Here is a 15,093-nt window from a genome sequence, read left to right on the forward strand (position 1 = left end):
GCCTTACCTGTATCTGAAGTAGCAGACGATGTGTGTGTGACGTCACGGGTTGTAGGGCTCCTCACATCCTCACATTGTTTATAATCATAGCCACCAGCAGCAAGAACAATTCGGACCGAGAAAGCGACGATTTCCCCATTAATTTGAGCGAGGATGAAAGATACATGGATGAGGAAAATTAGAGTGAAGCACTAAAAAAAAAAAAAGAATAAAAGGCGACGGCTACGGGCGACGGCAGTGTGAGCGATTCAGATGTTATTAGACACATTTACTAGGATAATTCTGGAAAATCCCTTATCTGCTTATTGTGTTAATAGTGTTTTAGTGAGATTATAAAGTCATACCTGAAAGTTGGAGGGCTGCGGTGAACGCCAGTGTCTCCGAGAGAAGCCCATGGAGGAGCCAGGATCACAGCTGCCTTTTTGACAGCTGCAGGAGGAGGTCGCATAATCCACTCAAGTCTCCGGTAACAGCCGACTTAATATCACAATTTTCCCATCCAAAAACCTGCTCGTTGACGTAGAGAAACATGTTCGCTTGACCGCTCTGTGTTAAAGCTTCAAAACAAACAAAGAAACACTGGCTGTGTTTCGTTTGCTAAAGGCAACTGCAATCCACCAACCGCATTGTTCTTTATAGTCTCCATTATTAATTGAACAAATTGCAAAAGATTCAGCAACACAGATTTCCAAAATACTGTGTAATTATGCGATGAAAAGAGACGACTTTTAGCCATGAGTGGTGCTGGGCTGAATTGTCTGCTCCAACCAATAATGTCACAAGCACGCGTCAACATAAGCGTCATCATTCCGTGACGTTTTCAACAGGATACCTCGCGGGAAATTAAAAATTGCAATTTAGTAAACTAAACCGGCTGTATTGGCATGTGTTGCAATATTAATATTTCATCATTGATATATAAACTATCAGACTGTGTGGTCAGTAGTAGTGGGTTTCAGTAGGCCTTTAAAATATGGCGAGTACAAGGTGGCTAACAATGAAGCTAAAGGGCGTACAGTATTGCGCCCATAAAGCCCTCTAAAAACATCCAATAACCGCCAACAAAACGTCATTCACATGTCGTGACCTGAATATTAACCAAGTATTAACAATATTGTTATTATAGGCGCAAACGCTGACAACTATTTTTAGCGGCACTGTGATCCCTGTGAGCTTATGCTGCTATTGTTGACATGCTGAGCTGCTGCATCGCCTCTGAGTTGGTAAAAGTTAATTCCAATCATGCCTCTCACCTGAATAGAAGGTTGTGGACATAAACCGAGAACTTGGTAACACTGACATTTAGCTTCGACCCGCAGATGGTGAGAAAGACACAAAATGACACTTGTTTGCGACACTTTTTTTTTTTTTTTACCCTTCATGATTATGACAATTTCTTCATCTAAACGGGTTACCTAATAAACATCCCATTTGACGACATCCCAGTGAGAGGAGACATTGTACAGAACATGATTGTTCTATTGTATTCGTAGTTTGTATTTCTTGTTTAGCATTTAGCAACACTGCTATTTGCTGGAACTGCTTATCACTCAACTTCTAAAACTTGTAGATCATCCTCCGTATATTCAGGCTCAAAAAATATGTTTCTGGATCAACATTTGTCCCAAAGCAGTCTATTGGATGTCATGAAGTCTGCCATGATTAGTAGTGTTGTTGTTTTCAAGAAAATAGTCAATGTTGTGATGTGTCTGAGAAATAATGTGCTGCCTTATGCTTAAAATGACCAAAATGTATGTATATTGTTATTATGAATGTTACTGTTGCCACTTTATATACCATATTTTCGGATCATAAGGCGCACTGTCAAACGGGTCTATGCGGGTCTATTTTCATACATGAGGCGCATTAAAGTAGTAGTGTTGTGATTTTTTTTCTACATTTAAGACACTTGCCTGTGTATTACATAACATGTAATGGTGGTTCTTTGGTCAAAATATTGCATAGATTATGTTTTACAGACCATCTTCAAGCCACTTTCTGACCTACTGTGGCCGGTCTTACTTACGTGCCTCTACTTCGACAGCGTCTTTTCCCAATCATGTTTGTTGTAGTTGTTCACGCTTTCATAGCGAATCTACTGACAGATATAAGTTGGAACTGTATGCTACTTTATATCAGAAATGGCAACAGCGGAGTCGTTACAGGATCATACATTGGTCATGCTTAAACTTTTTCTGTGTGTAGGGACGTCTTTCCTGGGTTTCTAAACAATAAAAAATGACTTTTGACAGTAACAATACCAATGTAATCATTGTAGTGTCGACTATATAAATACCTCTTGTACTAGGTATTGTTATAATCCATATCTATGTAGATCCACCCATAGCATTTGTTTGCATTGAGGAGAGTGAGCTGAATTGATTTATCATGAATTGATTAACGTGGACCCTGACTTAAACAAGTTGAAAAACTTACCATTTAGTGGTCAACTGTATGGAATATGTACTGTACTGTCCAATCTACTAATAAACAATCAATCAATCAGCTTGCTGTTAGCAGTTAGCTATTGTATCCTCCAACTGTGGGTAGTGAAGTCTGTTTAGATATTCATTGTCCTGCAGGGATGATACTTGTAAGAAACGTACTTTGTTTGTCTCCAGGGAGGCCAGGATTAATCATTTAGAAGTAGCTAAAACACTGCCGGCTGCGGATGGACGTTAGCCGGTAGTTCGCGAACTATGTTTTGTAGGACCTCCTGCAGAGCGACGCTTCATTGTTTATAGTTTGTCGTGTATCACTCGTTTTTAAACCAAAATGCATCCATTCTGCTTCTTATGTGTTCACACTGTCTGTTTGTAAGTACTCCGTACATTTCACGACATGATGTCCAAAAAAACATTTTTTAGGCAATATAGTATTGTTTTTAACTCATTAGTACCGCTAGACCGTACAGCCCGAATATTAGCTATTTTTTACGTTAAGGGTGTTTATTTTCAGATTAATCGCGATTCCTATTTGTAACGATTATTAATCGATTTAAAAAAACTCTGCCACAAAGAAAAGAGAAGTGTTGGATACTTTAAGATACTTTATTAAATGTTTGGGAAGACTGTTATTAAACAAAACCATTTTATAAGGAATATAGAAATGTATCACAGCTGTTTATTTTATGGAGGAATGTAGTTAATAATTGAACTGGCATCCGATGTTATTTAAAAGTAAAGATTTTGACTCGATAATCGATTCTGAATTGACTCGTTACACCCAAGAATGGAATCCAATCGTGTGGTGCCCAAAGATTCACAGTCCTTATGTTTGTTTACCATTTAGAATGCATAGAAATAAGAAAATCATGTTCTTGTCTTATCTAGGATTGTGAATTGTAGACAAAATTCCCCCAAAAAGTGCAGTTCCCTTTCAATACAAAACACTAACAGCTATAATCCTCAGTCTCCAGAATGGTGTAGAATAGAGCAGCAGGCGTGACAAGTGCTGGTCCAGAGGATCAAACAATGGCTGTTAGACAACAATCAAAGTTAAAACACTGACTTTTACAATGAAGTGTTGTTCCAGCAGCATCATTGCCCTTTCAATTCATTTCCACTTGTTTATTATAATCCCAATGATGTGACTGGTTGTACACTATGAAGCGCTAATGCTATTGTGTGAATGCCCACAGAGGTTATTGTATTTGTTTTTATTCTCTCCAAAAACCTTACACAGCCCACTGTTTTCATCTGATCGGAACCATTCATGTATCAAAACGTTTGGCTTGACAGGGAATTGTGAGCTCCCCAAAGACATTAAAAATAAAATATACATCCCAGATTACCCAGAATTCCCGGCTTTCCAGGTCATTTTGCCCATTGAAAATGAAAATGTCAATTTTAGAACTTGGACATTTCCTACATTTCTCAACTGATTTCATCCATCCAGACACCCCGCTCATACTGGATAATCAAACTACCATTTTATACCAAGACCCAAAAATATCCAGGAATTTCCAGATTTTTCCGGTTTTCCAAAACCCTATTTTCATCTCTTCCCGAAAAGCTTTCACAGTGCACTTTTTTCAACCATTTTGACCATTCTTCCTTCAAAACATTCCTCTTAGTTGTGACAACAAATATCTTTTTTTTTTGTAGAAATGTCCGGTTTTCCTGAAATTTCAGGAATTATGAAATACTGATTAAAATTCAAACAGTTACTACGTTAACATTTTTCAACCGTTTCCAAAAATTCCAACACCATTCCATTCATATCATCTAGGACAATTCTGGTATTATCTATATTTCCACCACCCACACTACTCTTCCGATATATCCAACGCAGAACATGTTCTCCCTTTCCCAAAATTGACAGTTTTCCCAGAATTTCCAGCAAATTCTTACCCCATTGACAGTGATTGGGAAATATACAATTGACTGCATATCCCACATTTATCATCCGATTAGAACCGTTCCACCATTGAAACAATTTGCTCGCCCTTAACATTCGAGCAAGCAATTTCCCGGTTCCAAAAATTCCCTGATTACCCGGAATTACCAGGAATTGTCCGGCATTGAAAATGAATAGGTAATATACAAACCTCCATTTCCTACATTTCACAACCGATTTGAACCGTTCCAACCTCCACACACTCCGCTCACTCTGGAAAATCAAACTACCATTTTATGCCAAGTCCCAAAGCATTCTAGGAATTCCCAGCTTTCCTGGTTTTCCAAAACCATGTTTTCACCTCTTCCTGAAAAGTTTTCACAGGCCATGTTTCTCAACCGTTTTTGACCATTCCACCTTCAAAACATTCCTGTTAGTTGGGACAACAAACGTAAATTTTTTTCCGTAGAAATTCCCGGTTTCCCAGAATTCTGAAATACCAATTAAAATTCAAACACCAACCCATTCATATCATCTAAGACAACTCTGGTAACCAAAATTCACGTTTTTCCTGAAATTCCCAATTTTTAGGAAATTCCCATTTAAATGAATGGACATTCATAGTTCCACAATGCCCAATATTCTCAAAATGTTGTGCCATTTTTTTTTACCCGATTCCGACCTTTTAACCATCCACCCACACTACTCTTTGCATGTGTTGAACGGAAAACATGTTTTCCCTTTCCCAAAACTCCCTGATTAACGGGAATTACCAGGAATTTTTGAAAATTAACGAGCAATATACAAACTTCTCCATTTCCTAAATTTTTCAACCGATTCGAAACGTTCCACCATCCACACACTCCACTCACCCCGGACATTCAAGCATTTCAGTTTTGCTCACGCATATGGGCAGCTTGCGCACGTATGGCATACACACGCAATTCTTACTGGCATTGCAAATTGTAATTATTATCATCTCCCCCCCAGGTCTAAATGTGTGTATGAGTGGCAGCGCTACTTCCTGTGAAGAATGCCTCCTCATCCACCCCAGTTGCGCCTGGTGCGCACAAGAGGTACGCGCTTTCCTTGTTGGTTTTAGAACTGATCGTTTCACAGCTTGTTTTCTTCTGCAGGACTTCGGTAGGGGGCGCACCCTCAACTCCCGCTGCGACTTCTTCCAAAATTTGCACAAGCGAGGCTGCGGGAGCCGCTTCGTGGAGCACCCTACCAACAGCATGACAGTCCGGCAGGACATGCCTCTGAGCTCCAAAGGCTCCGGCTTCAAACAGTACGACGTGGTCCAGATCAGACCGCAGAGCCTCTCTCTCAGCTTGCGACCAGGTGAGCGCCGGTCGCCTTTAGCTGGCAAAAGGTACGGGCGCTAACCCAATCCTGTCCCACTTGTGCAGGACAGCAGACGTGGTTTGACCTGCAGGTGCGGCAGGTGGAGGACTACCCGGTGGACCTCTACTACCTGATGGACCTCTCCCTTTCCATGAAGGACGACCTAGACACCATCCGCAACCTGGGCACCAAGCTCGCCGAGGAGATGGCCAAACTCACTAGCAACTTCAGGATGGGCTTTGGCACTTTCGTGGACAAGAACCTCTCGCCCTTCTCCTACACGGCGCCAAAGTACCAGGAGAACCCATGCAACGGGTAAGAAACGCTTGTCGTGTCAATTTTATTATCTGCAGATCGGGTCAGGCGATAAAACTATCAATATATATCGCCATAGACTCGTAATGCATATTGATTAAAAACACGTTCAATGGGACGGAAGTTGCAAAGCAAGGTCGGTTGCATGAACAAAGGCCCTCGCTCTCTGGTAACTGAGCAACACAGGAAGTGATCACTGATCTGTGAGCGTGACATGCTAACAGCAAATCAGGTAACAGTATCAACTATCAAGGTTGGTTGCGTCGTCTTGTTGTCTGGCGGTTGATTCTCTGTGTGGTGTGAGAAGAGAAAGTAAAAATAAAAAAGGAAAAGTCTTTTTTTGGTATTTTTTAAAAAGGGACCGTAGTCAGACCAATATGGTCTGTAAATGATGCAAAACACCACCGTAGGCACGCTCACCCTTTAGAGCACAGCTGTAACTTCCTGCCACTAAACCCGCAGACAGTAGTTCTTCTCATGTTTCTATTTTTACATTTTCACACTTTGCACTATTTTCTTACACTTTATAAAGCATTTCTTAAATATTCCTTGTTTTTGCACCTTTATTTTAAGAACATATTAAGTGTTTAATGTGATTTTACTATTTTGTTGACATTGTTTGGGTGTTTTGCATGCTTGTGTTGACATTTCCTTTCTGCCTTGATAGCTGAGGGATTATAATCAGAGGAAGGTTACATTTGAAGCAAACATTTTTACATTTGATATATTTTTCTTCTGGTCCATAGGTCATAAAAAATATCAATAATTATTGATATATCGCCCAATCAGAAGTTTTTGGGACAAATATTCCATCCATCCATCTATCATCTTCCGCTTATCCGAGGTCGGGTCGCGGGGGCAACAGCCTAAGCAGGGAAACCCAGACTTCCCTCTCCCAAACCACTTCGTCTAGCTCTTCCCGGGGGATCCCGAGGCGTTCCCAGGCCAGCCGGGAGACATAGTCTTCCCAACGTGTCCTGGGTCTTCCCCGTGACCTCCTACCGGTTGGACGTGTCCTAAACACCTCCCTAGGGAGGCGTTCGGGTGGCATCCTGACCAGATTCCCGAACCACCTCATCTGGCTCCTCTCGATGTGAAGGAGCAGCGGCTTTACTTTGAGTTCCTCCCGGATGGCAGAGCTTCTCACCCTATCTCTAAGGGAGAGCCCCGCCACACGGCGGAGGAAACTCATTTCGGCCGCTTGTACCCGTGATCTTATCCTTTCGGTCATGACCCAAAGCTCATGACCATAGGTGAGGATGGGAACGTAGATCGACCGGTAAATTGAGAGCTTTGCCTTCCGGCTCAGCTCCTTCTTCACCACAACGGATTGGTACAACGTCCGCATTACTGAAGACGCTGCACCGATCCGCCTGTCGATCTTACGATCCACTCTTCCCTCACTCGTGAACAAGACTCCTAGGTACTTGAACTCCTCCACTTGGGGCAGGGTCTCCTCCCCAACCCGGAGATGGCATTCCACCCTTTTCCGGGCGAGAATCATAGACTCGGACTTGGAGGTGCTGATTCTCATTCCGGTCGCTTCACATTCTACTGCGAACCGATCCAGCGAGAGCTGAAGATCCCGGCCAGATGAAGCCAACAGGACCACATCATCTGCAAAAAGCAGAGACCTAATCCTGCGGTTACCAAACCGGAACCCCTCAACGCCTTGACTGCGCCTAGAAATTCTGTCCATAAAAGTTATGAACAGAATCGGTGACAAAGGACAGCCTTGGCGGAGTCCAACCCTCACTGGAAATGTGTTTGACTTACTGCCGGCAATGCGGACAAAGCTCTGGCACTGATCATACAGGGAGCGGACCGCCACAATAAGACAGTCCGATACCCCATACTCTCTGAGCACTCCCCACAGGACTTCCCGAGGGACACGGTCGAATGCCTTCTCCAGGTCCACAAAGCACATGTAGACTGGTTGGGCAAACTCCCATGCACCCTCAAGAACTCTGCCGAGAGTATAGAGCTGGTCCAAATATTTTTCGACTTTATTTTCTAAACATTATGACTTTATTCTTGTTTTATTAGCAACCTTTTTTTGAGTTAATTTTGACTTTTTGTCGGGAGCAAATGGAACTTTACTCCATCAATCCCCCCACTTTGTTCTCACCGTTTCTCTGCACAAACACAGCACTTTGTTTTTTTTTAGTATGTTGTCATTCTCCTATTAAGTGTTTTTTTACAATTTATTTTCTTGTAAAAAAAAACATGTGTATATTTACCCTGCAACATTTACGCCTTATTCTTGTAATATTACATCTTTATGCTCGAAGCCTTAAAAAAAACTTGAATCTTTTTTCTTGTCACCAGGTAACATTTCTCTAAAACAAAAAAAGTTTTAAATCCTATAATTTTGTGACATGCTCATGTTATGACTTCTCTAGAGCACATTTTTCTTGAAATATTGAGTTGTTTTTTAAAAACAATTTCTTCTGAACAACTAAAACCTTTAATTTTGTATTTTTTTTTCTCATGATATGAGGACTTTATTTATGTATCATTCACACTTTTTCCTTGTAATTTTGCATTTTTCCTTCAATTTCACCCTAATTATAGAATTAAAAAATCAAAACTCGTCATTTGTGGGTTCTTATCTAACTTCAGCAACATCGCAGTGTTTCTAAAAATACTTCAAAATTTACATTGATGCAAACAGAACAGATGAAATGATTTCAAAAGTGACCCCACACATTCATGGTGATGAATTATGCATCATTGGCTCTTCATATTTGATAATGCCTGATTTCTTTCCCTCCCACGCTGCGCTTGACGTAGCCAAACCAAAAGAATAGATGGAGGCCTGCATGTTTGCCCCGAGGTGAACGTGACTGCACTAATTCGCCATCCTGCCAGTGCGCATCACTTGGCATGTAGGTTAGAGCGTGTCCGCCTGCAGAAGATGTTCAGCACATAACAAATATTTTAGAGGCCACGTTGCTCATCCTCACGTGTACACGCGAAAACCTAGACTGATCGTTGTCTGCACCTTTTCAGGTACAAGCTGTTCCCGAACTGCGTGCCCACCTTTGGCTTCCGCCACATCTTGTCGCTGACGGACCAGGTAGACCGCTTCAACCAGGAAGTGCAGAAGCAGATGGTGTCTCGCAACCGGGATGCCCCCGAAGGCGGCTTTGACGCCATCCTGCAGGCGGCGGTTTGTAAGGTAACTAGCGTCCTATTGATCTTATTTCTGTCCTGTACTTTGTCCGTGGTATTTTTAAAAAAATTATAAAATAATAGTCATTGTTTTTAAGTGAGAAGCATCAACTTAAAACGGTCATATTATGTTTGTTTTTTTACCCTTCATGATTATGACAAATTCTTCATCTAAACCAGAAGATATAATCATCCCATTAGTCAGCATCCCAGTGAGAGCGGACATTGTACAGTACGTGATTATTTTATTATGTTGTTGTTTTTATTTCTTGTTTCACTCATAGCAACACTGTTACTTGCTGGATCTGTTTATCACTCATCTATTACAACTTGTCGATCATCCTCCGTATATTCAGGCTCAAAAATATATGTTTCTGGATTTGTCCCAAAGTAGTCTTTATTGGCTGTCATGAAGTCTGCCACAATCAGTAGTATTGTCGTTGTCGAAGGAAATAGTGAACGTTGTGATGCGTCTATGAAATAATGTGCCGCCTTATGCTTAAAATGACCAAAATACATAAATATTACGTTATTATGAATGTTACTACTTTACATACTGTATTTTCAGACTATAAGGCACACTGTCGAACGGGTCTGTGCGGGTTTATTTTCAAACATAAGGCGCATTAAAGTGGTCATGTTATGATTTTTTTTCTACATTTAAAAGACTTCCTTGTGGTCTACATAACATGTAATGGTAGTTCTATGGTAAAAATGTTGCATAGATAATGTTTTACAGACCATCTTCTAGCCGCTTTCTGACCCTCTCTTCAGGAAGCCCCGTTTTATGGGCGGTATTATATACTCCACTGAGTATTCTCCCCGCCATCTTTGTTGTAACTTTTATTGCTTCTATAGCGAGACTACTGACAGATAAAAGTTTTAAGTTACTACGCTACTTTTGATTAAAAAAGACAAAAGTGCAGGATTTTAGCATTCATGTGCATGTATGAGCCAGTCAGCCCCTAAACAAAAGCATAGAGAACTACAACAACCTTTCTCCACTGAGGGACTCTGACTGACAAATCAAAGTATATGTGGGCCATTTTGGTAGATTTCACCTTTAAAATCAGTACAATGTGTATATTTTTTTCAAATAACTACAAAATGCAATTCCAGTAGACATTTTGTGTGAATGCTAAAGAGCCAAAGCCGAATAAAAATGCTAACAGTTAGCCAGATAGCATCAAGTAACAAAAAATATGAGCAAAATAAGGTAAAAAAAAAGCTAGCATGCTAACAGTATCATGCTAACAATAGCATGCGCACCAAAATACAAAAATAGTTGACACTAAAGTATATACCTTCAAAATTAGTTAAACAAATGGTAATGTTAACTTGCATAAATGCTAACTGTAACATGCGTCAAGTACCACAATGTATTACTCTGAGGTGTACCTGAAAAATGTGTTTAAAATGCTAGCCTGCTAACGTTAGCATTGGATACCCTAAGTAGCAAAATATAACTGAGATGTATGCTTACAAAATTAGTTGAAAAATAATATACTAACGTTAGCATGCTAACAGATATCTTTTGTCAAGGAACACAATATTGGCCTGAGGTGTATACCTGCAAAATTAGCAAAAAAAGCTAGCATGCTAATATTAGAACGCCTCTGGACTACAACTTTGGACTACAGCTGGATTGAAATGGAAGACTCGCGCAGAGCTCTTGGGGTAAACCATTACCATGTATGGAGCTATCCGCTATTATAACTAAGGCAAAATATGTCGTTTGGAAGAAGGCGGGATGTTTTATGAATGTCATAAAGGTTTGATCCCAAATACACAAAACAGGTACCAATTGGTAAGAAAAGTTGGTTCTGCACTCGATAAAATTATACCAATATATATTGCAATGGATACATAAAAAAATGAGGTCGGTTAATCATTCAACCCTTTTCTTCATCGAAAGAAAGTGGAAGTTGCAAAGCAAGGTTAGTTGCATGAACAAAAGGTATTCGCTCTAAACTGAGCAACACAGGAAGTGATAAGTGGGCGTGACACGCTAACAGCCAATCAGATAACAGTATCAACTATTAAGGTTGGTTGCGCCATCTTGTTGTCTGCCGATTGATTCTCTGCATGGAATGAGAAGCGAAAGTCAAAATGGAGAAATTGTGGATAAAAGAGGAAAAATCACCTGGTTTGTTTACATTGTTTCCATAATTTTGCTGACATTTCCTCTTCCTTCTGCTTTGATAGCTGAAGGGGTTTTAATATCCATCCATCCATTTCCTACCGCTTGTCCCTTTTACCGTACCATGAATTGATTAACGTGGACCCCGACTTAAACAAGTTGAAAAACTTATTCGGGTGTTACCATTTAGTGGTCAATTGTATGGAATATGTACTGAACTGTGCAATCTACTAATAAAAGTTTCAATCAATCAATCAATCAGAGTTGCGGGGGTTGCTGGAGCCTATCTCAGCTGCATTCTATATGGACCCTATCTCAGCTGCATTCTATAATATATTTTATAAATTTGTCCTTGTCCTTACTTTCCATAGGTGATGAAAAATACCTACAGTAAGTATCTATATCGACCGATATAATGCACTTATATCGTGATACAGTTTTCAGCCTTATCGCCCCTCCATAACCAGACTACATCAGGTTTCCACCTCTGTTTTTAGACTGTTGGGGCCAAGAAATCAATTAAACCTGCAGAAAAAAGTTCTTCTCAGGTTTTTCTGTTTACATTTTCACACTTTGCACTATTTTGTTACACTTTATTAAGCATTTTATTATATATTCCTTATTTTTGCACCTTCATTTTAAGTGTTCAATGTGATTTTACTATATTGTTGACATTTTTTGAGTGTTTTCAATGCTTATGTTGACATTTCCTTTGTCTTGATAGACGAGGGATTGTAATCAGGAAGGTTACATTTGAAACAAACATTTTTACATTTGATGTATTTTTCTACTGGCCCATAGGTCATACAAAATATAGATAATTATTGACATTATATCAGGATAAGGTTTTCAGCCATATCGCTCAATGTGAAGTGCTTGGGGGAAATGTTTTTTTACTTTATCCTCTAAACTTTATGACTTTATTCTTGTTTTTTTAGTAACCTTTTTTTGTAGTTAATTTTGACTTTTTGTCAGAAACAAATGCAATTTTACTCCATCAATCCTCCCACTTTGTTCTCACCGGTTCTCTCCAAAAATACAGCACTTTGTTTTGTCATTCTCCTATCAATAATACTTCTTTTTACAATTTTTTTTCTTGTAAAGAAATTTGTATATTATTCCTAAAACATTTACGCCTTGTTCTTGTAATTTTACATCTTTGAATTTTTTTTTCTTGTCACCAGGTAACTATTCTCTAAAAAAAAAAATAGTTTAAATCTTATAATATTGTGACCTCATTTTCATGGCATGACTTTTCTAAAGCACATTTTTCTTGAAATAATTAGTTATTTTGTTTAATTCTTTCTTCTGAACAACTAAAACCTTTTAATTTTGTAATTTTAACATTTTTCTCATGATATTAGGACTTAGTTTTTGTATTATTCACACTTTTTTCCTTGTAATTTTGGTATTTCTTCCTTCAATTTTAGCCTAATAGAATAAAAACAACAAAACTGGTCATTTGTGGTTTCTTACCTGACTTCCTAGCTGAGGGGATGTTAATCAGAAAAAGGTTACATTTGAAATAAAAATGTTCACATTTAATATGTTTTCCTCCTCGTCCTTATTTTAAATAGCTCATAAAACATATCAATTGTCGATATCGGCCGATACAAACACTGATATCGTGATACGGTTTTCAGCCATTACGCCCAGCCCTATTTCTGTGTTAATAATAATCTGTTGAAGGGTCAAGCGAGAAGTATCATCAAACTTTTAAGAACTCTTAATTCGACCAATTTCGACTCACATTTGATCGCTGGTTCAATTCTGTGCAAGCGATGGCTGTGTCGCCATGGTGACGGCCATGATGGAAGTGTTCCAGGGTCGTCTTTGCCCTCGTGACACGTATCAAGCCTAATTGCTTGTTGATTATAAGCATCATGTGTGGGAGGCGGAAGCTTGGAGACAGGAATTGCATTCTTTTGCAGCAGAGACAGGTCATCCCCTGTTCATAATCCCCCCCTTCCTCACTGTTGTTTTCCCTGCCAATGTCACTTTTTATGTATATCTTCTGCCTTGTCATTAAGCAAGCTGCACTATTTTAAACCAGCAAGGCTGCACCAAGTGACTCCTCTGGTAAAATAACTACACAATGGTATCATGTTAGACTCTGTTTAAGATGTGTAGCAAAGCCGGAGAAAGGAGGTTTTCCCTTCAAGACAATGCCTCTCTTTTCTGAAAAGCAAAGTAGGTGATGTTTTAATGTATTCAAAAAAAGTGATTTTTGCATTGTAGTCAATCTTTCTGATTTTGTTGGTGTACTTGGTTGTTCTGGTGAAAAGGAGGAGATCGGCTGGAGGAAGGAGGCCTACCACCTGCTGGTGTTCGCCACCGACGACGTGCCCCATCTGGCTCTGGACGGGCGGCTGGGCGGCCTCGTGCGACCCCACGATGGACGCTGCCACCTGGACGACAAGAGAGAGTACAACGCCTCCACACACATGGTGAGAAATATAACAAAAATTTTACACAACACTTCAATATGACACAACTCTCACACAAACACTTCAATACAACACAACACTTCAATATAACACATGGTGAGAAATATATAACAAAAATTTCACACAACACTTCAATATGACACAACTCTCACACAAACACTTTAATATAACACAACACTTCAATACAACACAACACTTCAATATAACACAACTCTCAAATAACACCTAAATATAACAACACTTAAAAATAACACAAGTCTCACACACAACCATAACACAACACTTGAACATAACACAACACTTGAACATAACACAATACTTGAACATTACACAACCTTTGAACATAACACAACACATGAGCATAACACAACGCTTTATCCACATTTACTTGGAAAGAATCGTGCCAGGTCCAATCCAGATCCTGAATTAAGTACCATCTATCCGGGACTATAAGTCGCTATTTTTTGCCACCACTTTCAAGCCTGCGTCTTATTAATTAATGGATTTTCTCTCGCTAACGGCCGTAATATTTTGTGTTCAATAGTTTTCATTAAACCCAAGCAGACACGCTGAAATGATGTTATTGTTTGCGCCATGGCGCCATCTTTTGGACGAGTTTGCTCGATGCAGGTGTTCCTGTTTTGAATGCCTTAAACTGGAAGTAGAGCCGTCCATAGCGTTTCAGCTTCACTCATCACTCCAAGCAACGTTTGTAAGTTTTACAATATAAGTAAAACAATTAGTACTTACTAAACCGTCTCGTGTGATGTCTGTAGGAGGGTTTTCATGTTTCTTTATACGTGCCATCATAATTCAAGCTAGCGTCATTAGCTAATATGCTAACAGGTTTACGAGTGTCTGTGTTAGTATTAAAAACTTACAATGGCATTCTTTTTGTATTTCTTCAATTACGTAAATTCTTCAGTAAATTCACCAAATCGTCACGTGGAGTTATCGAGTCTGTTTAGCTGATTGGAGAGCTATCTTGCGCAGCTATTGGGTCCATGGCGATGACTTCTGATTTGTTTGATCAGCCGTTTTACTGCCGTGTTACAGGCACCATTTTGAAACGATTAAGGTATGTAAATAAACATTTACAGAATATTTCTGTGTAAATAACTCAGTTCACAACGTATATATCTGCCACTTATATGGGGCAAATATATGGAAAAAGATTTATTTTCTTCAAAAATTTAGTGGGTGGGGCTTATATGCCAGTGCGCCTTATAGTCTGGAAAACACAATAGTAATGTAAATGTAACATTATAATAACGTTCAACATCTTAATCCAGATTTGATTCATTAGGCAGCAATGTAAATATAGCACAATAA

At 39.5% G+C, this 15,093-nt stretch overlaps 1 protein-coding gene across 2 annotated transcripts in view; it reads left to right on the plus strand.

Moving 5' to 3' along the window:
* LOC133538129 (integrin beta-5-like) overlaps window positions 1–15,093 on the plus strand; it is a 77,301-nt gene that overhangs the window by 2,544 nt on the left and 59,664 nt on the right. For both annotated transcript variants that reach the window (XM_061879463.1, XM_061879464.1), the window contains exons 2-6: window positions 5,329–5,414; window positions 5,475–5,682; window positions 5,751–6,000; window positions 9,013–9,181; window positions 13,600–13,761. In XM_061879463.1, coding sequence (XP_061735447.1) covers window positions 5,329–5,414; window positions 5,475–5,682; window positions 5,751–6,000; window positions 9,013–9,181; window positions 13,600–13,761 — 875 coding nt within the window. The remainder of the gene's footprint in view (window positions 1–5,328; window positions 5,415–5,474; window positions 5,683–5,750; window positions 6,001–9,012; window positions 9,182–13,599; window positions 13,762–15,093) is intronic.

Source organism: Nerophis ophidion, linkage group LG19 (genome assembly GCF_033978795.1).
Source record: "Nerophis ophidion isolate RoL-2023_Sa linkage group LG19, RoL_Noph_v1.0, whole genome shotgun sequence".
In the NCBI taxonomy this organism is placed as follows: domain Eukaryota; kingdom Metazoa; phylum Chordata; class Actinopteri; order Syngnathiformes; family Syngnathidae; genus Nerophis; species Nerophis ophidion.